Source organism: Ipomoea triloba, chromosome 13 (assembly GCF_003576645.1).
Source record: "Ipomoea triloba cultivar NCNSP0323 chromosome 13, ASM357664v1".
NCBI classification, from domain to species: domain Eukaryota; kingdom Viridiplantae; phylum Streptophyta; class Magnoliopsida; order Solanales; family Convolvulaceae; genus Ipomoea; species Ipomoea triloba.
The window spans coordinates 11702032-11725385 of record NC_044928.1 but is presented as its reverse complement, the minus strand read 5'-3'; the positions used below and the strand labels follow the sequence as shown (position 1 = coordinate 11725385).

The following is a 23354-nucleotide window of genomic DNA, read 5'->3' as shown; positions in this document are numbered from 1 at the left end:
TTTTTCCTAATATTTCATTTGGTGGTTACTAATTTGTTTGTAGAGAAAGTTGCGTTATATTTTCAGTGAAATATTAATATGTTCATTTCATTTTTCCAAATATTTCATTTCCTTTTGAATATATTCATTTCCTTTTTCATTCACAAAAAGAATTAATATTATTATTTTACATTCCCTTTTCCTTTATAATTTTTTCTTAATCATTCATTTGGTGGTTACTAATTATTTCGTAGGGAAAAGTTGTGTTATATTTCCCGTTAAATATTAATATATTCATTTCAATTTTCATAATATTCCATTTTTATTTTGAGTATATTCATTTCCTTTTTCCTTCATCAAAACAATTAATATTGCTTTCCATTCATTTTTCCTGATAATTGTCAATTAATTGGCATGATTCCTTGCCAATTAGTAATAAAATATTAATAACAGATTCCCGTGTAATATTCATTTTCTTTTCGTTCATAAAAATTTAATATTAATTTCCATATGATTAAAAAGTAATATAATTATAAAAATATAATTGTTGAATATATTTTCAGTGAAATATTAATAAATTCATTTTTTTCCTTCTAAATAATTAATATAATTATAATTATAATATTATTGTCGATTATATTTCCAGTGAAATATGAATATATTCATTTCCTTTTTCCTTCATTAAAGGAATAAATATTAATTTCCATTTCTTTTTCCTTCATAATTTTTTGCTAATATTTCATTTGGTGGTTACTAATTTTTGCATAGGGAAATCTATGTTATATTTATAGTGAATTTTTATTATTAATCTCCTTTTTCATTTGGCCTGATTCCTGTGCCAATTAGTAACATTAGTAACATAATATTTATAACAGATTCCTGTGTGTAATATTTATTTCCTTTTTCATTCATAAAAAGATTTTAATATTCATTTCCATATAAATAATAAGTAATATAATTATAAAAAATATAATTGTCAATTATATTTCCAATGAAATATTAATATATTCATTTTCTTTTTCCTTCATAAATATTGATATGATTTATATAATTATAATAATTTAATTGTCAAAATAAATTCATTTCCTTTTTTGTTCAATTTTCAATCAATTATTAATATTAATTTACTTTTTCCAATGGCCTAAATTCCGTGCCATTTAATTTCAAGTTAATTATTTTTTAATATTCTTTTTTTTTGAACTATAATTTCACCTATGAACATGGTATGAATAAACGAATAAAACAACTACATATTCAAAGTAATGTAAAACCATGAAATGTTAAGATTTAAACAAATTACACAAATTTAAAATTTGAAATCTTTAATGCCGAAAAAACATAAAATGTCTTTGATTTCAACAGGAAAATATTTCATTAATTGCATCTCAACTTTCACATCTCTTAACAGATCCATTATCTTTTGCATCACATTGCTTATTAGGCTCCAAATATCTGCATTTGTAATTAAAGGATCAAGAGAGCTGGAAATATAAGATTTCAAATATAAAAGAATAGTTAAAAAAATCAATTAAAAAAGAATAGTTAATACTTAGAATAAAAGTTGTAGTTATTTGACAAATTAGCTTACCTTTCGACAATTGAAGCTACCAACAATTATAACCACATCGCTTGTGATTGCAAAATATAAGAACCTGCAATGAGTGTAACCAAAAAAATCAAAAAAGATAAAGATAAAGATAAGAACAGTAAAAAAAAAAGTAAATATGTCACACTTTTATGGAGAAGGGTGGTTCTTCCTATGTACATTGATGCTTTCACAAACGAAAAACAACAGAACTAAGAGAGATTAAAATTGGTGATGGTGGTGGTTGACCGGGTTTCTTCTTGGTAAAAGAGAGAGAGGCAGAGCTATTATTGGTAATTGGTAATAATTGGTAATTGGTAATTGGTAATTCTTTTGATTACCATTCATATATTTTCACCATTAACGTAATAATAGCATAACTTTTGGTAATAATTGGTAATTGGTAATAAATAAATTAATGGAATTGTAAACAAATAGGTATTGGAATATAATATATATGGAATTCAATTATAATTAATAGAATTCCATACAATTATAGCTATTTGTTTATGACAAATTATAACTAATATATTTTTATATATTATTATATAGATATAGATATAGATATAGATTATATTTTCAAAAAAAAATATAGATATAGATTATTATTCTACCATAATAAATAAATAAATAAATCTATACCATAAACATTTGTCAGTGGTATTACATTAATGCATGTATATGTATTAATCTATAAAATACAAATATACTATCATAATCATTATCATAATTACTAATAACGAATTACCATAATTACTAATAACTAATTACCAATCTATACTATATATAATATATTATGATTATCATAATTACTAATATTATGATAGAATAATATTAATTAATTATAATTAGAATAATAATTACCATATTACTAAAATGCCCATACGTTTGGGCGGAAAAATTTTGGAGGAGGATAATGCTTTTATATATAGTATTGTTTGATTTGTAATCTCTTTTAAAGTCAAATTTTCACTTCTTTATTAATTTCCCAATAATTTTCCATGCATTATAATGAATTTTTTGTTGCTGGGTAACATAGATTATTATTTATATGGAGATTATTCATTAATTAATGATTATTTATAGTAATAATCATTATTTCCTTTTAAATCACACTAAATACTAATAATATGCCGTAATACTGTGCCGGGACTCCGGGAGATGACATGAGATTTTGATACTGTACGAAAAATACGTGTTAGTAGTATAGATATATGATATTAATTTTGAATATTGAATATTGAATTTCATTTAATCATGATGAATAAAAAAAACGTAATATTTAAACAAAGAAATATCCATATTAAAAGTTTTTTCATATTAATTGTGTCATTTTAGGACATGTATATTAAATTTAGTTTTTTTTTAAGAATAATTAAATTTAGTTTTTGTGATCTAATATTTCTTATTTTCTTTTTGTTTATTATTTTTAATGTAATTTTATGAAATAAAATTGGAGAATGTATATTTCTTTGTATAAAAGTAATGGTCTAAAAGCAATAGTAATTTTAGAATTTTATTTAATATTATATACTACGTAGTATTTATAGTATATATAGTATTAGTTATATATATATTTTTTGCTGCTTATTTTTGTTTCTTTAATTTTCCCTTTGTTTTCTTGGTTACTTTTTAGGTGTAAGTAGTACTGCATGTGTTTTGTCTGTAGTGACAAAGGAGAGGATGTCTCTTCTACACTGAATGATGTTATGTATAAAGAAGTTTTTAATACTATGTAATTTGTAAAAGTACTTAATAATTTTCTATTATGTTCTATAATAAAAAAAATTTATATTGTTCACGTGGCAATTTTATGTTATTGTTGTTGGTTACCCATGGATGCAGGTGATTTGATTAATAATGATTTCATTGGTTTAAATAACGATAAAGAATATAATCATACATATATTCAATTGATAGTTATGAAGTTTAAAAGATAGACACTGTGCCATTGCTGTATAAATATTAATCATTATATACATATATATTGTTATAAATGTAATCCGTGCAACGCACGGGTGAACTTCTAGTTAATTAATAATATTAGTTTGAGCGGGAAAGTTGAAGGATAGAATTTTACTTTTATTAATAGTAGTATAGATATAGAAGTATAGATAACTATTCAAATTATTATTATTAGTGTAAATAATAATTAATAAATTATTATTTCTTATAAAATTACGCAGAATTTTAAGAAATTTTCTTATTTAATACGCAGAATTTGTTTCCATTATTCTCACAATTATAATGGTTTAATTATTCTCAAAATTTGGTAAATAAAATTTTGTTACCAATTAAGCTTTATTAATTTTTTTACCAATTAATTAATAATATTAGTTTGAGCGGGAAAGTTGAAGAATATAATTTTACTTTTATTAATAGTATTGAAGTATTGATTGATTGATGCGTGAATATAAAAACAATATTACCAATTAATACTTTAATAGATATTAGTGTTTTCGAAAAAAATTAATAAATATTAATTAATTTTTGTTTTACATTTTCTTACCAAATAAGCTTTATTAATTATTCAAACAATAAAATATTTAATTAATTGACTATAAAAATTTAGGCAAGAAAATGAAGTAGGAGGATTTTACTTTATATATAATGTAGATGTAGATTTTAAATTATTATTGTTATAAATTTTAGATGACTAAATTCAAATTTTACTTTTAAAAATTTATGTAACATATTGTAAATAAACTTTAGAATTGCATAACAGAAGAAATAAAATAGATAAAAGGGAATTCTAAAAAACATATTTAATTGGCATTCCGTGTTGAGTGTGCATGGATCGGAAATGATGACTCTCCAAGAAATGATCACTGTAAACCGTTCAGTTTTGTTCTAGAGAATTGTAAAAGGCAAAAGGAGCTGTAAAAATTAATTATGGTAGCTAGATGAATGGGTATATATTAATTACATATACACACGCACACATGCTAAGCTGGTATCAGCTGTTTCTCACTAGCTTTCTCGTATATTTAATTAGTTGTTGTGAATAATGGTTTTAAAGTTTAAACCTGAAGGCAGATTTGAGTAGAAATAAAGAAATATAATAATTCTTCATACAGTACGTACTATCAGTTAGTGTGATAATAATGATTTTAAGAGGAGTGCTGAAGAAGAAGCAGAAGGGACGGGTGATGATGGAGACGATAAGTGAGGGTGTGGAATTAGCTGAAGATGAGGGTTTGGTGTTATCACAACATGAGAGGCGAAGGATAAAACATTACAACAGTTCCCAGAAGATACTATTAGTCGGTGAAGGAGACTTCTCCTTTTCTGCCGCCTTAGCCACCGCCTTTGGCTCTGCTCCCAATATGATTGCCACCTCTCTCGATTCTCTTGGTCACCTATATATCTTACCTGCTTAGCTTGTTTCGTATTCCATCTCTTCGTTGTTTTGAGTTTTTGAGGTTACTAAACGTACGTACGTTTACAATTCTCTGTATGCTTTTGCAGATTTTCTGAATGAAAATTATGACAATGCTTTTTCCAATATTGTCACGTTGAGAAGAAGTGGATGCGTGGTCATGCACGGCGTTGATGCTACACACATGGCCAACCATCCATTTTTGCAGTGGAAAACATTTGATCGAATTGTTTTCAATTTCCCGTTCGATCGTGTTCGCAAGAAGAAATCTCGCTCTTTAAAGATACGGTCAGTATAGTACTGCCGAAATTGTGATTGAATTTTAAACTGTAAGGTAAGTAGTAAGATCAACTTTCTAACTATTTTGATATTTAAAAATTCTGGTGGTAATTAACACCGATCACTAACCAAACTTTTTAATGGGCTAGGACCATAGGATGGGTGAACACTGAACAGAAATTTCAACCACCATACCATCCATATAGTTGAAAATACCTTAAATCATGAATTTTTAATTGTTGCAAACATATATAATGATTGACCAGCGCAGCGTTGTTAATTATTTTGTGCAGAAGGAACCAAGCTCTTGTGAGTGCATTTCTTGAAAACGCCAAGAAGATGCTTGATGAGGATGGTGAAATCCATATCAGACACAAGACTAATGGGTTAGAGAGAGAATGGGGCATAATTGATTTAGCAGAGGAGCAGGGAGTTGAGTTGGCCAGAGCTGTGTCTTTTAGGCTTGATGATTATCCTGGTTACAACACCAAGTTTGGCAATGGAGGTGATCGTAATTTCAACTGCTATCCTAGCAAAACATTCATATTCCGCCGCCGTCCGGTTTCCCATTTAGAGGCCGGATCATTAGATTGTGCTGGCTAGATCTTGCAAGTGTATGTATATATATGATGTAACATCTAATGAATGGAATTGAATTCTGCTCTGAATAGATACTAAATTGTAATAGAGTCAGTAGTACTGGAAAAAAAAAAACTTTCCTTCCGCTGAAAATGAATTTAGGAGACAACAAGTCAATAGAATGCTATGTAGTTGTACTTGGCTTATTTGACAACTATTAGTTGTTTGGTTAATAAGTTTTTTGTAACTCTAAAATGCTAAAATTCAAAAGGTTACCAAAGCAGTCTTTTCAATTAACTTTTTGAGAAAGTAAATTATACCAAACAGTTATCAGCTAACAGCTAATTTATCAAACAATTTCCTACAATCAGTTAATGTTATAAAAAAATCATACATTCTAACTCAAACAGCCAACAACCATTTACCAAATATGGCCAAAGTCAATTTAGATGAAAATGTCCTTTTTAATAAAATCTATTATATTAGTAAGAGCCAAAGAAAGTTAGGCATATAATGGGTAGAAAAAATGACGGTTAAATTATTAAATCAAATGCAGATTGTTTAAATTTATATTTTTCCTTTTAAAATTTTTTAATTTATTCTTAATTATATGATTATCGTTAAATTTTCTTTTAAATAATCTTTTTTCCGTTAATATTTAGTTAACTTTTAACTTACACATTAATTTTTGGGAAATGTCACTTTTTCCCCCTATGTTATGTGCATATAGCACTTTTCCCCCTGTTTTATTAAAGTGGCAGTTTTGCCCACTCAGTTAATTTAAAAGTGGTAGTTTTTCCCCCTGTAATGTTAAATTGACATTTTTGCCCTTAAAATAATTATTTCATTTATTTTTATTCTCCAACCAATTATTACTAATATGTATGGAAGATCACGGTTCGATACGAACTTAATCGAACACTGTAGCAATTGAACTTAAATAGTATGGACGGTAGTTACGGTTACGATTCAGAACCGAAAAAATAAAATAAAATAATTGTTGAATTTAGACTATTTTTAAATAAGAAATAAAATTAAAAAATAAATAAATAAATAACTTTTGATTGGCGGTTCAAAATCGAAATTGGAATCGAACCGTACCGATTTATCAAAATAAGTGTTTGATCATTTTCATTATATATGACAGTGGTTCAGTTCCGGTTCACGGTTCAAAAATTATTTTATTTTATTTTTTTCAGTTCTCAATCTTAACCATAACCGTCCATACTATTTCGGTATGATTGTTACAGTGTTTGGTTAGGTTCGAACCGAATCGTGATCATCCATACGTATAAGTAATAATTTGTTGGAGAAGAAAAATAAATGAAATAATTATTTTTAAGGGTAAAAATGCAATTTAACATTTCAGGGGGAAAAACAGCCACTCTAATAACACACGGGGAAAAAGTGCTATATGCACATAACATATGGGAAAAAGGTGTCATTTTCCCTTAATTTTTATAAGGAAGGTCTTAGGTTCGAGTCTCATCACAATCAAAGTCGGCATAATTGTTGAACATATACTACGAATATGTTAGAGTATATTATTCAAAAGTAAGTACACACTATTACTCTTATTAAATTAAATAAATTAGTAGTTACAAAAAAAAATACATATGCATTTCTTTAATTTATAATTTGAAGTTTACAATGCCTTTATTCAAAAAAATATATTAATTATCAAAAAATTTAAAAAATATATAATTTCATTAGTTATATTGTTTATATTTTCTAACATGCAAAGATTCCTTACCTTCAAATTTATTAATTTATTATATTCACTACATTGTTCATTCTTTTCTTTTTACACTATCTTGTAATTAAATATCAAAGTTATACTACAAAATAATTTATATATTTATTTACCAAGTATTATGTTAATAACATGGAATTTAAAAAAAAAATACAGTTTGAAACCAATCATATTAACTACTTAGGTAAGATCTGTTGACAAAGAAAACATTCAAATAATCAAATAAGTTGATTTAAAACTCATTATTGAAATATAAATGTAGGGCAATAGAACATTGTGACACACTTTATGCATTGAAAAGATGTTAAGGCTACAACTAACAATGAGGCAACCAATTTGGCAAACCTAGAAAATGAAGAAATTTCAAAATAGTCATTGTTGATTCATTCATTTATCCTGTATCTAAAATACTTATTATGCATTCATTAAATATATTAGAACTAATATAAGTTACAATTCATTACTTTCATCTTTTAACTCAACCTACTTATATTACAGGCAAAATCAACATCAACATCCACAACAAAAATATTTAGTATATAGGATGTAGTCACTATTTAAAAAAAAAAAAGAAAAAAAAAACTTATGCACAAAGTGGAAAACAATTTAACTCAAAGGTTAATATCAATTCAGTAAAAAAAAATTTAAAAACACACACACACACAAATCAAGTACTACTTTCATTCCTACTAATTTTAAAACTATGAACTTGAAAATGAGCAGGTGCAAAATGGATGTGAAAATTATTGATGACATTAATTGGGCACGTTGTAACATCAATATTCAAACTATCTGCAAAGTTATTGTTGTTACTATCAAGTAAACAAGTTATGAAAACAGAACAAGAAGTACTATTCATGAACCTATACAAATATAATAAATATTAATATTTTATTCATTACCTTCACATGAGACATGTAGGGGAACAAGCTACCACTGCAAAATATTAGCAAACGTTTGTAAAATCAAGAGTTCATAGTACAACTAAGATCCAGTCATAACAAGCAAAGTCCATAACTTCCTGCATCATAATCCTATTGCATGATGTTGTCATCTATGCTACCAACAGTAACCCAATTGCAAATAACACATTACCAACAAAAAAGAAAAAGACAAATAGTGAAGATGAAGACAATGACAATGTTACTCAGAAGATAATTAAGAATACTTAGAAAAATTCAAACCAAAAGTAGTATTTATTTATACTATCGGTTTTACAAAGTCGCAAACATTTAATTTTGTGACAATAATTATAATGAATTTTTTATATTATCTTGGATTCATATACTTTGAGTTACATATTTAAATAAACAAATTCGGCATTCAATTACCTATGTATAAACTTCTCCTATATAATTTTCATTGATATACTTTTAAATATTTATTTAAATATAAACATTGGGCATTAACCCATTCGTGCAATGCGCGCGTAAAACTAGTATTTTACATAAGGGTGCAACTGAGTCACTCTATCAAAGTTTGACTCAAGTTCACTTCAAGTTTGAATTTGATTCGAGTTTAAGTTAACTTGTTAAGTAACTTAGTCGAATTTGAGTTCAAATATAAAAGGTCTTTTTTAGGTGAGAACTTGTAAATTAATTTAAACTATTGAGATTAGAGATTGGGTTGAGATGTACTCGTACATTTGCTCGCTTAAATTAAGGAACAAATCCACGTTGAAAAGGAAGGAATAATTAGGAAGGGCAATTTCATTAGTTAACAAGCTCCCAATGTCATGCATCAATAACTTCTGATTTGATTATTCACTTTGCCAAGCATTCATGTAACTTTGTTAGTGCATTCCTACATAGAGTGCCGTGTATTTCTACACATAATGTTGTGCAATCTTAAAATTCTTTAATTGTGAATTCAAAGACATCCAACATCTTACGAATTTGATCATAAATGAATTACTAATTATTAATTTTAGCTGAATAGTGTGATCTTTTATGATTTGTGTTGAAGATCATGCATTAAATTTAGGCATTTCAACAGTTATTTTATATTTTTCTACTTACAATGCACATTTTTGCATTTACAAAGTTCCAATGCACATTGTCCCTTCTTCCAAAGTACAGTGTTGTACTTCCAAGCTTTAAGATCGTAGGTGTTATATATATATATATATATATATATATATATATATATATATATATATATATATATATATATATATATATATATATATATTAAAGAACATTTGATATTGAATGAATTACTAATTACTAATTTTAATTGAATATTTTGATCTTTTATGATTTGTGTTGAAAATTATGCACTAAATTTAGTCTTTTCAATAATTATTTCATATTTTCTACCATGACTTTAAGGAAGGGTACGGTCGGTGGATATGGCATGGTGAAAGCTTACCTCCTAGTACAAGTGTTTGTAAGAATGAAGCTCATGCAGATAGTGAAACTCATGCATGCATAGAGTGAAACTCAAGCAAATAGTCAAATCCAGGCAAATAATGAGGAGAATAATATGAAGCTCAAGCTAACAGTGATGAGGATGATGGCCGAATAGTTGAAATGATGTGTGATATACTAATATGCAGGGAGATTTTAGTGAAATTCCCCCTAAATTTAAAAGTTTGTTTTGCAATGTTTTTTTTTTTTTTTTTTTCAAAAAAAAAAACATTGCAAAACAAACTTTTAAATTTAGGGGGAATTTCACTAAATAGCATGTTTTGCAATGTTGAAAAACTTGTTTGAAAAAATAACATAAAAATGTCATTTTTAATCGCTATTTTGTGGTATAAAATTATGTGGGGTCCACTTCCGATTTGGGTCGGGTGAAAATGAATTCGGGTTCTTCGTACTTAGACGAAGAGATTGATATATTGTACGCATAGAATTGGTTGTCAAAGTTGACCCATTTGGGTTGGAAAAACGGAGGAAAAAACACTACTACAAAATATAGCTACTACGGCGGTTATTTTTATACATATACGGCGGTTTTTGAAGCGTCGTGTAGGTGGCCGCCTTGGTAAATAATTACTTTCTACGGCAGTTTTAAAAACCGCCGTGTATGATACCTATATATGGCAGTTAAAAAACTGCTGTATAATCATAAACATGCATGCCATATAAAGGTATTAAACAACACATACATATACTTTATACGACTGTTCCATCTCAAAACCGCCGTATATACAATAGATTAGGACGGTGGTTCCATCTCAAAACTACCGTGTATACAATATATTAGACGGCGGTTTCCGTGAGAACTGCCGTCTAATCGTTAATTTTTGTTAAAAAAAAAATAGATTACACGGCTATTTCCCAGGGAAACTGCCGTGTAATCTCCATTTTTAAAAAAATTACACTACCTCAATCTTTTTTTTTTTATAAAAAAATAATAAAAAAATACACCAGTTTTTTTTACACCAACTCATTTGATAGCATGTAGTCACTAATTCTAGAAACTGAAGTTGGTCTTGAATCGACGAGGCACGTGGTGAGGATACCTCTTGAATCTGCGTTCCAATCGTCTTTCTACGTAGATACAAGAATTTCGAGAGACCCAGCAAATGTAGTTCTCTGCATATTAAAGTTCAAGCAGTCACCTCTGTTAATATTGCATCATCAAATTAAATATACTGACATCTGCTGGCCAGAAAATATTAATCTAATTAAAAGAAATCATATCATACAAGCAAAGCAAACAAACAAATAAATAAATAAAATCATTTTTTTACAATAGTGAAGAATCAGTGAGTGAACATGCCTGAAATCTTTGAGCAGCCTGAGGATCATTGAGATTTTTATCAAGAATGAACTTGCCTTGCCTGTACCATTCAAATAAAAGAAAACCCACTAATCTTCATGATGCTACTAGCTAGCTAGCTTATCCAACATAACTCATTCTTTACACACACACACACACACACACATATATATATATATATATATATATATATATATATATATATATATATATTATGCTCAAACCAAGAATGGTAAACTACACAAAATTAAAGATTTAAAAATAGTTGAGAGTTGAGCAAAATAAGAAACATTTAGAAATTAAATCAAACACAAAACATGCGGCTAATCTCAAGGAAAGGAAAATGGATTTAGATATTCACTTAAGTATAGGCACACACCAAACAATAGTGTCCAACCCCATGTGGGATCAAACATAAGTGCATAACAACTAGCCATTAGTCCACTCTCCTTTTACCCCTCTTTAATTGCCTAAGCAGGGTTGGTTTTAAAATTTTTGTTGCCCCATTCTTGTAAATAAATGAGGCCCTACTTTTTTTTTTTTTATTTAACAAAGTGTAGTTCAAATTAGGAAACCATTGGAGCAGCAAAGTGTACTCGTCAATGACACAATGCAAACTAAATTCAGTCACCTCTCAAATCAAGAAAAATAGAAAGGTGTACTGTACATCAACAAAAATTCTCACTGTAAATTGCCTAGATTTGCAGTAATTTACAGTACCCTATAATGATCATCTTTGTAATGGTTGTAACTCTACATTACAGGAGTCTACAGTACATCATATATATAGTACATAGAACTATAGAAAAGTACAATGTATACTACAACAAAAGAATACAAACTCTAGTATTTCTAGAGTTTTAGTCCTAGTACTATGATTATATCCCCTGTCTTAGGCACTGCTCAGTGCACAGTATTATTTTCCTTTAATATGTTTTTGGCCTATAAAATAATTTGATATAGGATTTATTGGTTTAATATTTTCTAACCTCAAACTTTGCACAGATATACATAGAAGTTAATAATATGATTGATGCCATTAATCAATGCCATGTGGTTTTTTTTTTTTTTTTTTTTTTTTTTTTTCTTCTGTTGGGGGTCTTAGCAATCATCTTTGTAATGGTTGGGAAATTTTGACAAACAGTTGGCATGCACTCACTTAATAATATGCATTAAGAAAATAACAAAGCAAAAGTTGGGAATTTTGGCAAACAGTTGGCGTGCACACACATAACAATATACATTGAGAATATCAAAGCTTACTAAAGTTAGATTGGAGAGGTGTTCAATGGAGGCCAGTCTGCTACGAAACTCGGAAGCACCAGTAGCGTCAACGCCTACGGCCTGCCGCCTGCACTTCGTGGACGCTTGGACCGCTGCTGCCTTGCTCGATATCCGGTGCTCCGTTCTTCATCGGCTTCCTCGCGGCTCACCGGTCACCAGTCACCTCCGGCCCTCCGCGCCTCGCTTCCGCAGTACCACAGTCTTGGACTTAGGAGAAATGGAGAACAAAACCTAAATACATGCCCAATATAATTGATAATACATATAATACATATTGGGCTTAGGTCTCGGCTATGCATCAACGAGCAGCCACGGGAGGCTGGATGCGTTGGCGTGAGGTCTACAGTCTGAAGAGTCTAAACATGTTACGTAGTATAAATGTATAATATTACTAGGGTTAGTTAACTTTATATTTTAGGGTCATATTCAGGTGTGGCCGCGCCCTTACGTGCGGCCGTGCGGTTTACACCACTCAATGTTAAGAAATGCACCACTCAATGTTACGGAATACACCACTCAGTGGTGTATTTCTTAAATATGAAATACACCACTCAATGTTATTGAGTGGTGCATTTCGTAACATTGAGTGGTGCATTTTTTAACATTGAGTGGTGTAAACCGCACGACCACACCTAAGAGCACGGCCACATTTGAATAAAAATCTATATATATATATATATATATATATATATATATATATATATACCACGGTTAATAGTATAACCGCAATATGTATTTCAATTTAAAAAATAAAAAAATTAAATTAAAGTATATTAGATAGCGGTTATTTAAAAATATTTTAAGTATATATTAGACGACGGTTATTTAAAAATCGACGTCTATTAAGTGACATGGTATTATTAGACAACGGTTATTTAAAAAGCGCCGTCTATTAAGTATATATTAGACGACGGTTATATAAAAACCGTCGTCTATTAAGTGACATGGTATATATTAGACGGCGTTTATTTAAAAACCGTCGTCTATTAAGTGACGTAGTATATATTAGACTACGGTTATTTAAAAACCGTCGTCTATTAAGTGATGTAGTATATATTAGACAACGGTTATTTAAAAAACCGCCATTTATTAAGTGACGTAGTATAACAAACCATATTAGACGGCGGTCATTTAAAAAACCGTCGTCTATTAAGTGACGTAGTAGACCATTTTTGTAGTAGTGAAAGCTTTAAAGTAAGCTTTTGTCCCACATTGAATTAGTAAGTGGGTTTGCACCACTATTTATACAAGAGCTCTTCTAAGGTTTTATTGAATTGTATAGCATAGAAGCCCTCTTGCGCGCGCAGGGTGGGTGCAAATCAAATCCCAAATGAGCATGAAAAGGCTGGACTTGTGTCGGGAACGCCTTGCAGACTGAGTTATGCCCCTGAAAAGGCTGGACTTGTGTGCGGGAACGACGCCTTGCAGACTGAGTTATGCCCCTGAAAAGGCTAGACTTGGCTTTGCAGACTGAGTTATGCCATACATTGATCAGTTCCGCCTCGTGGTATCGTGGAACCAGACTGAGTTATGCCATACATTGATCAGTTCCGCCTCGTGGTATTGTGGTACCATTACATGATCAACTCGAGTTGGTCGAATGATTGTCCACTCATGTAATCTGATCAACTCGGGTTTAACCACTCATTGTCTCGTGTACGATTCAGGTTTGTGACCGTACAGAATCTTAATTCATCACTTTCATCCAATTTGTTTATTACTGAATTAATTCTCAGGTAGTGGTCTTTTGTTACAGGGGTTATGAGTCTGATTTAATTATCATATTAATGCCATGATTAATATGCTATTAATTCCTCATCTCCTATATAATTCCAGGTTGAGCAGTAGCATTTTATGAACAAGAGATAATCAAGTTTTCACATCGAAACTCTGCTCCTCCTTTTTTCTAGCTACCTGTGTCCATCCCACGTTCTCATTCGCCGAGTTCTAAGTTTGGGTGCTCAAACATTAGAACCGTATTACGTGTTATCCTGGGAAACCTATACTACAATGCTCCTAACACCATGAGAGGCGGTAAATAAGGTTTTAAGGAGAGAGTGCAACTCGACTCGTACTTGTAACCTACCCAAATACCATCCTTCTCGTTTTTCTTGTTTTTTTTTTCTTGTTTTTAATTAACCTTTTGTGGGTTTCTAGTTTTTCTATTTTCATGAAGTTTTTGAGATTATTGCCTGCAAAACCTTTGTTCTCTGGGTGTACTAAATATACTAAGTTATCTTCTATGCTTAAATTATATAACTTAAAAGCAAAGAATTGATGGAGTGATAAGAGTTTCACGTGATTATTAGAACTACTAAAAGACATGATTCGTAGTGATAATGAACTTCCAAATTCAACGTACGAAGTAAAGAAGTTGTTGTGTCTGTTGAGTATAGACATTGAGAGGATACATGCATGTCCAAATGATTGTATATTGTATTTGAAAGAATACTAGTGCATCTCGGCGGGAGAGGGGGCCATCTAAGAGGTCATCATCAGTGAACATAATGGGTTCTCTCCTTGGCAAGATTATGAGAATAAGGCGAGCAACCATTACGGAGCGAACCCTCATCCTTGTGAAAAGGTTGAGGATAATTTCGCTATGGTTAAAGAATGCAGATGGTTGGACGAGTGAGGTCACAACCTGATTTCTTTAACGGGTAAACTTGATGTGCGGCTAGATACCATTCTGCGGTAGTGGACGGCTAAACAATGGAACAAGGCACACTGGTTTGAAGGACTGCTACGTGGTAGGAATTAGGAAGTATTATTTCCAATGTATTTTCCTATCTATTTAATTTTAATAAATTTGTGGTAGTATCCTTGTAATATATTTTTTATTATTGAATGAAAAATATAATTATTCCATCTGGTTATTGAATCATGGTACGTCCATGCAAATTATTTTATGAAATAATGTTTGATGTATGGAATGATTCAATATGGATGCTTTGTGCATACGTAGCATTACATGGAAATGCTAAAATGGCTTAATGGCCTAAACAATATGTAACAAGCATGTTGAAATCTCGTAAAGAACTTCGATTATAAATTTCAAGGATAATCAAATAGTCAAAATTGGGATAACTATGTAATCGTGAGCGTCACAGCTCAAGTGTATTGAATATTTTAAATATTCTTAGTATGGTTATATAAGCTTGATTCAACTAGTTTGGAAATTTGGATGACATGACCTTATTAATTATGTTAGAATTAACTGATCAGAAATTTCAAATTGTACTAGTTTGAAAGTAATTTGTGACAAATGATAAAAAATTTTGGGATAACAAATAAATCTAAAACCACTTGTTTTCTGAATAGTAGTATGTATGAATGATTTATAAAGTTGTCATTCCTATAAGACAAGGTTTTGTCTAAATTTGGAATGAAGGCAATGATTAATTACTAAGTGGGCTATAAGCTTAGTGTAATAACCAGGATTAATAAAGTTTTATTAATTTATCTTGCCTGGTTGTGTCTTCGTGTTTGGTGGTTGTGTCTTCGTGTTTGGGACACGGTAGATGATAAACATTATTTATATTGTTATTTTAATAATCTTTTTATAGTTATTTTGAAATAGTTAATTAATTTCATGTTTATTTTTATTTATTATTGTTATATTTTGGTTTAGTGATATTGTTTAATTTTGGGGTTGTTTTGTTATTAAATTTATTTTGTTATAAAAATTGTCAGCTGAATAAAGTATTGATTTCGGTTTTATTATTATTATTATTATTATTATAATTATTATTATTAAACTGTAGAAACCGAACGAGAAAGAAAGGGACGAAAGAAGTTTTCTATGACTTCTCCTTGGCTCTAGGGTGTTTGTGGCTGATTGTGACAAGAAAGATGAGGAGAAGCAGTTGGACTCAAACAGTATAAAAAGAACGCGATTCTGAAAGAAGAAATCATCAGTTCTGACCCGGACCAATTCCGGTGGCAGTGAACGGAAGTGTCCGACGACAATTTCTATTTTCGTTTGGTGGCAGCGAGGTGATTTTCTAAGATTCAATTACGACCGGTGGTGCGGCAATTTCTGAGTCGCAGCAGCGTTTTCATTCCGTGTGAATTAATCCAACTATAATTTTAATTCCTCTTCGCATTCGGCAATCGTGAACCTCCGGGCAGCAGATACGGTGTTGGCAACAGCAACATACTCTTTCTGGTTCTTTTTCCCTTTTAAATACTATTTAGTTTTCCCTTTCTTAGGTTTATAGAAATTGATCTGCCGCATGTCATTTAGCAAATGCAATTGTCAATTTGATTACTTGGCGTTGGAAACTGTGATTTCAATTACCTTAGCTTGGTTTAATTTGACAATTGTTTGAATGAATTGCTTCTGCGCTGCAATTGTGATTATCATGTCTTGCTGATAATTCTAATTCTAAGAATATGATGATATTGCCGTAAAGCTTTTGTATTAAATTATGTTTAATTTTGCCAACCGAACTAAGTTTTATCATTTGTTTTTATTTTATTGATTGTGTTATGGGTTGCCAACTTTAACATGATTAAATTTGATTTGAGGGAATTATAGAGTACATATTATGTCTATTAATTCCATGCCCTGAATGACCGTCTTGTTAAATTATTTATTTGGTTCATAAACCGGGTATTCCGTAAGTTCTTCTTGACGTAATGGGTTTTAACGGTTTAAATAAATGTCTTAAGCATATGAACCGTTAGAGTACATGACTGAATCTGGACGCCATACGGATTAGTCAGATAATAGTTAGAACGAACCTTTAATTCTGTTGGCAAGTTAAGCTAATCTGCAAAGCTAGTAATGACAGTTGATTCATGTTCCTAGAGTCTCGCTTCTCCTATTAACAACGGTTTTATTTGCAATCTTGTGTTCCTGGTTTTTAATTGTTTATTTCGATCTTGTCTCGGTTTTCTGCATATCTTTTGGTTTAGTTTTTACTATTGATATTGCACCTTGAATATTTCAAAACTTTCACTCAATTATTGCTTTTTCGTCAAGTTATTAAATTGTATTGTATCAATTCCCTGTGGGTTCGACCCTTGCCTTTGCACACTATCACTACAACTGATTCGTGCACTTGCGAGGACTTATTAAAATTGTCCATCAGTAGACGAGTCATGGTAATCTACTCATAGATTGATTAACATGAACCATGTTCCAGATTAATAGTAAATAGAAATGAGATATTTGTGATGCGGCAAAACAATCGAAACGTTAGCGCACATCTCGGGGGTAGAAGTGCTAGAAGCACCCCCTAGCTATGTGACTAATAAGGTTTTGTACCTTCAGGTCATAGGCGAAAGTTTACCTTTCGGCCTAGTCAAGAAGTAAGTTTACCCTTCGGAGTTACCTTTCGGGTATTCTTGGGTAACCTCTCGGATGTACTTCTTGGATTATCAACGATAGCACTTGGTAGTGCTAGGTGAATTTTGTTTTGTTGGTCCCGAGGGGATAGGTGTAACACCCCGACTCGGCTTACCGTACAGCCGGAGTAGTTACCGCCACACCTAGAGTGAATTCTATCACCTCTTTGACAAACTCCACTCTAAGTGCACAGGCTAAATGGAAACGCTTCACAACAACTATCACCCAACATAGTCATATATATATATTTGAGCTAAAAGGGCTTAGTTAACCAGTCATATACATATCTACCTATATATACAAGGATGTGCCCGGTGGCCAAAAGACAAGTTCGGATTGATCACAATCCTACTAACCTAGCTCATAAACCGCTAAGGTTATAAAAAAATATTTACACAAAAGATAAAGTTCCCAAAACTTTTTCCGAGGTATACCACCTACTCGATCTGTTGGTATACCGGGCCTGTAACCATTCCCCACACTAGATGCCACTCCCCTTCAAACCAAGTGATATGGTCTAGGAAGCGAGATGTGATGTTCATCATAGACCATTCATCCCAAAATTCTGGAGGACTCGGGTTGTAACCCCTCACCTATTCCAGTAAAATTAAGGTTCGAAAAATATTTCTTTAGGCTATAACATTCATGAGATGATCTCCCGATGCCTCAAAAGAATTATTATAAGTAAGGACAGTTAGTAATAAGCTGTGATCGTATGTCCCGGTCACGAACCGTAAAAATTTTAAGAGATAGTATTCGGACCCGTTTGTCCTAGGAAATGGATTTTTAGACACCATACTATTATTCTGGAATTTCCTATTTAATTAGATTAGCCCATAGCAGCAAAAATTTATTTTTGATCGTACATCGCGAAATTTCGCGGTGTACCGAACCTAGCCCAATTTTGAGTTTTAGACTGGAATAAATTTTTGGGTTCAAAAATTATTTGAATTAAATTAGTTTATACTGAGAATTCATCTGATTTAATCCCAATCAGTCTAAGCTAAGATATTTTTAAGATCAAACCATAAAGAGGTGACACTTGTCACCATTATTTACCATGTGTTGGGAAGAGACTAGTCAACCAAGTGGGTAAATATTTAAGCATTTTTTTCCCTTTTCCCTTCACTTGGCCGAAATAGAGAGAGGGAGAGTAATAGAGAGAGGGAGAGTAAGGAGAGATTTTCATCTTCTTCTTCAAAGCTTCAACACTCCATAGCCAAGATTTCTACACAAGTCTCCAAAATATTCGGTAAAACTCCAATTTTATTCGGTAGATAGCTTTATTTTTCATCCTAGAACATGAATCTAAGTTAAGATTTCTTAAAATCATGTGTTATGTTGTTGATGGAATTCTAGGGTTTTAAGGTGAAATTGGGGAAAATCATCTCCAAGAATCTTCTACGAAACTAGAAACCCGGTTGAGGTAAGGAATCCCTTTAATTGGTTGAGGTTGTTTGAAACTAGATAATTGATAGCTTGGTTGAAATATGATGAGTTCTAGGTAGAATTTTTGTGTACATGATGAATGTATATATATGTAATTGTATCTTTCATAAGGCATATGTACAAAATGTTGTGTTGGTATGAGGTGGTTGTTAATGTGCCTAAATAATTAAGTTAAGCATACTATGTATATTATACTAAGTATGTAATGTATGTACGTGTAGTGTAATATATATATATATTAAAATGTATTGTGTACATACTTGTGTGTATGTACGTGTGGTGTAATATATATATATATATATATATATATATATTAATATGTATTGTGTACATATTTATGTGTACGTACGTGTAGTATAGTATATATATATGTGTGTGTGTGTGTGTGTGTGTGTGTGTGTGTGTGTATTATATATATATACGTGTGAGGTGTGTGTAGTTAAAACATATGTATATGTACATATATGGGTATGTATGTATTAATAAAATGTTGTATTATGTATATATACATGGTAAAATGTCACATTTTGTGTATAGTATATGGTAGGTATAAACCATAATTATATATGTTGTTAGTAAGAAGAGTAATACTATGTAGTTAGGCATATGTGTTATGTAGGTTGTGTTACATATGGGTGAACTTATTAATAGTATAAGGAAGTGGCATTATGTGCTTGTAAAGAATAAATATATGTTATGTTGTATGCCTATGTTGAAGTTGGGAAATGTATATGTTATATGCATTGAAATGTATGTGTCAAATATGAGAATTATGTGAAAAGTGTGGGGTTGAAAGTGTAGAATTGTTACACTTGAATTACCATTGTGAAAGGTTGTTAGTGGATTATCCAAATGTTTTGCAAAAGAAAAGGAGAATTTTTGAGTTGGGTTAAAAGGAGAATTAATTCCGAGTATTGGAGTTGACCCAAGTATGTCCAAATTATTTTCAATGCAAGAAAAAGGGAAAGAGTAGAAAAATGTTTTCAAACCTTAGTTTTAGTAAAAGTGGTGAATGATCTTGTTAACCACGGAATAAAGATGAGCTTAAAGTGCCTATTCCGCATGGTAATTATGTGTATGATCAATTATACTGTGGGCGAAGTCTATTCGCCGAGTACTATATCACCCGGAAGGAAAATGTACTCCTACGGGGGTGTGCACACTTAAGTATAGTCACTCTATGTTCGGGTAGGTGTCGTTCTTATGAACCTAGTGAGGCTAGCTAGGAATCATTCCAACGCTCCTATAAGTCCAGGGGATCAGTATTAGACTGGGCGATGACCACTGAACCCGAGTTCAACGATCCAAGTGGTCAAAAGTGGAGAAAGAACTCCAAAGGCCTCACACTTTCTATCTAGGACTAAGTGGGATTTTGAAATATGAATGTAGTTACGCCGTAGCTACGGGAAAGAAAGATGTGACAAGCATTTAAGTACCCAAAGGTTGTGGGTGATCTCTCTCTTTGAAGAGTGAAAAGTGATGAGAATTTCATTATGAGGGAAAAGTTTTTCTACTAAGATGATTACAAGCAAGATGTGTGATTTATGTTTTCTACTACTTACTAGTATGCGTTTAACAATATATTATTGGGTATGTAAATGATTACCAAATGACCTTGTTAAGAGGGAAAATGATATGAGAAGTTATTGAATTTTGCTAATAGTGTATGCAAGTTGCTATTTATAACTGTTGCAGGTAGAATCTCTGCCGATGAGTAAGGTATAGGGTTTTCTATGTCACAATTTTTACAAACCTTTATTTAGTTTTGAATAACCCATGGATATCCTTACTTAGCCGTCGCGCTAACTGCACTTCACTGTGTTCCTAACAGATGCAATCTAGTGTCAGTTCCTATAGCCCGGTGAATTCCGAAAGTTCACCGGAGTATGTTTGCGAAGGTATGGACTACGACGTGTACATACAGATGATGGAGGGTGAAGACCCGTACACACCTGGTTATGCTCCCGAGGCTCCCACCAATCCAGATACTCCTGTGGCTCCGTCGGCCCCTTTTGTTTCTTGCCCGGTTATGGATGAGGTCCAGGCTACTTATGGCTTTTACGCCATAGAACCTTTAGATAGTAGTGACCCCCTTGAGTTCATTGTGCACTACCCATACCCTTGGGACCCTAGTCCTCGGGACGTTTAGGAGGAATGGTCAATGGTTATAACTACTTCTCGGTTTTTGGACCATATCACCTGGTACGAGGGGGGAGTGGCATCTGGTCTGGGGAGAGTTCACCGGCCCCGTGTATCGCATGATTGACTAGATGTCGAGTTCTTGGGAGTCTTGGAAATTTTTGGTGTACATAATTTTTGTAGCCTTAGTGATGGCTAGGCATGACCAGTTGCGTCTTAGTTGAACCTTGTTTAGTATTTTGGCCGAGGGGCAATCCTATGTATGTATAACTTCAAGAATGTATGTTTTGCGTAATGGAACTTTCTCAGTTGATATGTATAAAGGTGCTTAAGTATCTGTTGGGTGATTGTTGTGATTAGAAGAGTTTCCTTTTGCCTGTGCACCTAGAGTGAGGTTCATCGCTAAATGATAGAACACTCTCTCTAGTTGTGGCGGTAACTCCCTCGGATGTACGGGAAAGTAGGTCCGGGGTGTTACACGGGTCCCAAGGGTAAGGGTAATGAACAACAAACTCTAGAGGATTCTTCCTCCAAGCTTTCTATGGGGTAAAAACCAAAATTGGCTTGGACATCAGGACCATCGGGAATGGGAAAACTATCTACTGCAGGTGAGCTATCTGGAGCCACAGGACCATAGCCAGGTGCGTAAGGGTCGGCACCCGTCATCCACAGTATATATACCTCGTAGCCTATCCCTGGGTATGTGTACTCCGACGAATCCTGGGGATTCGCCGGGCTACACGTGCCTACACTAGATGGCATCTGTTATGAAACACAATGAAGTGTAGTTAGTATGAAACACAATGAAGTGTAGTTAGCACGACGGCTAAGTAAGGAGATTCATAGGTCACCCAAAACTAAATAAAGGTTTTGGAAAATAGATATTTGAATACTTTAATACTTAGCTCATAGGCTGAGACTCTACCTGCAACAAGTTATAACAATTATCAATCAACAAATACTGAAAAATCATGGATTTTACATTTTGATTTCAATCAGATTATTTGAAATTTTCCTCACAAGGAACTTTCCACCAACTTTCGCCTCAACGAGGGCTCACCAACTTCCCTTGGTGCTTAAACTTTCATCACATCTCCTTTCATCGTAGCTACAGAGTAACTACATTCTCATATCAAAAGTCCACTTAGTTTCTTTGTAGAAAGCACATTCTCATATCAAAAGTCCACTTAGTTTCTTCTTCGAAAGCGTGAGGCCTTTGGAGTATTTTGCTTAACACCCTCTTTGACCACTTGGATCATCGAACACGGGTTCAGTGGTCATCCCCCGGTCTAATACTGATCCCCTGGACGTAAGGTTCGTTATCCCCCGGTCTAATACTGATCCCCTGGACGTAAGGTTCGTTAGAATGATTCCTAGCTGGCCCCCCCTGGACGTAAGGTTCGTTAGAATGATTCCTAGCTGGCCCTACTAGGTCCTAAGGTTCGTTAGAATGATTCCTAGCTGGCCCTACTAGGTCCATAAAAACGACACCTACCCGGACTTCATAGAGTAACTATAAGTGTGCACACCCCCACAGGAATATGTCATCCTAACAAGTTATATAGTACTCGGCGAATAGACTTCGCCCACAGTATGAATGATCATACAACATAACAACCATTTGGCAAGGGCACTTAAACCACCCGTAGGTCAATCAAGGTCCTCCTCAACTTACTCAGAAACTAAGGTTTTCAAAACATTCTTTCTTTTCTTGAACAAAAAGACATTTTGGATATACTTCATATTCAAGTCTCATACTTGAAATCAATCCACCTCCTTTACCAAGTCCAAAAGTTTCCTTTTCCTTTTCAAACACTTTGATAGTATACTAATTACCATTCACCGA

The 23354-nt window shown here is 32.1% G+C and overlaps 1 protein-coding gene and 1 long non-coding RNA gene across 2 annotated transcripts; both read left to right on the top strand.

Annotated features, from left to right (window-relative positions):
* Window positions 1-5066: 5066 nt before the first annotated feature.
* LOC116001862 (uncharacterized protein At4g26485-like) lies at window positions 5067-5895 on the top strand. Its single transcript, XM_031241811.1, has 2 exons — window positions 5067-5231; window positions 5516-5895. Exons 1-2 carry the CDS (start codon window positions 5104-5106, stop codon window positions 5823-5825), a joined length of 438 nt encoding a protein of 145 aa, XP_031097671.1. The 5' UTR covers window positions 5067-5103; the 3' UTR covers window positions 5826-5895.
* Window positions 5896-16410: 10515 nt separating this feature from the next.
* On the top strand, window positions 16411-21843 carry LOC116001863. Its single transcript, XR_004094312.1, has 2 exons — window positions 16411-16735; window positions 21201-21843. It is a non-coding gene; the product is annotated as an uncharacterized LOC116001863 (long non-coding RNA).
* Window positions 21844-23354: the final 1511 nt, after the last annotated feature.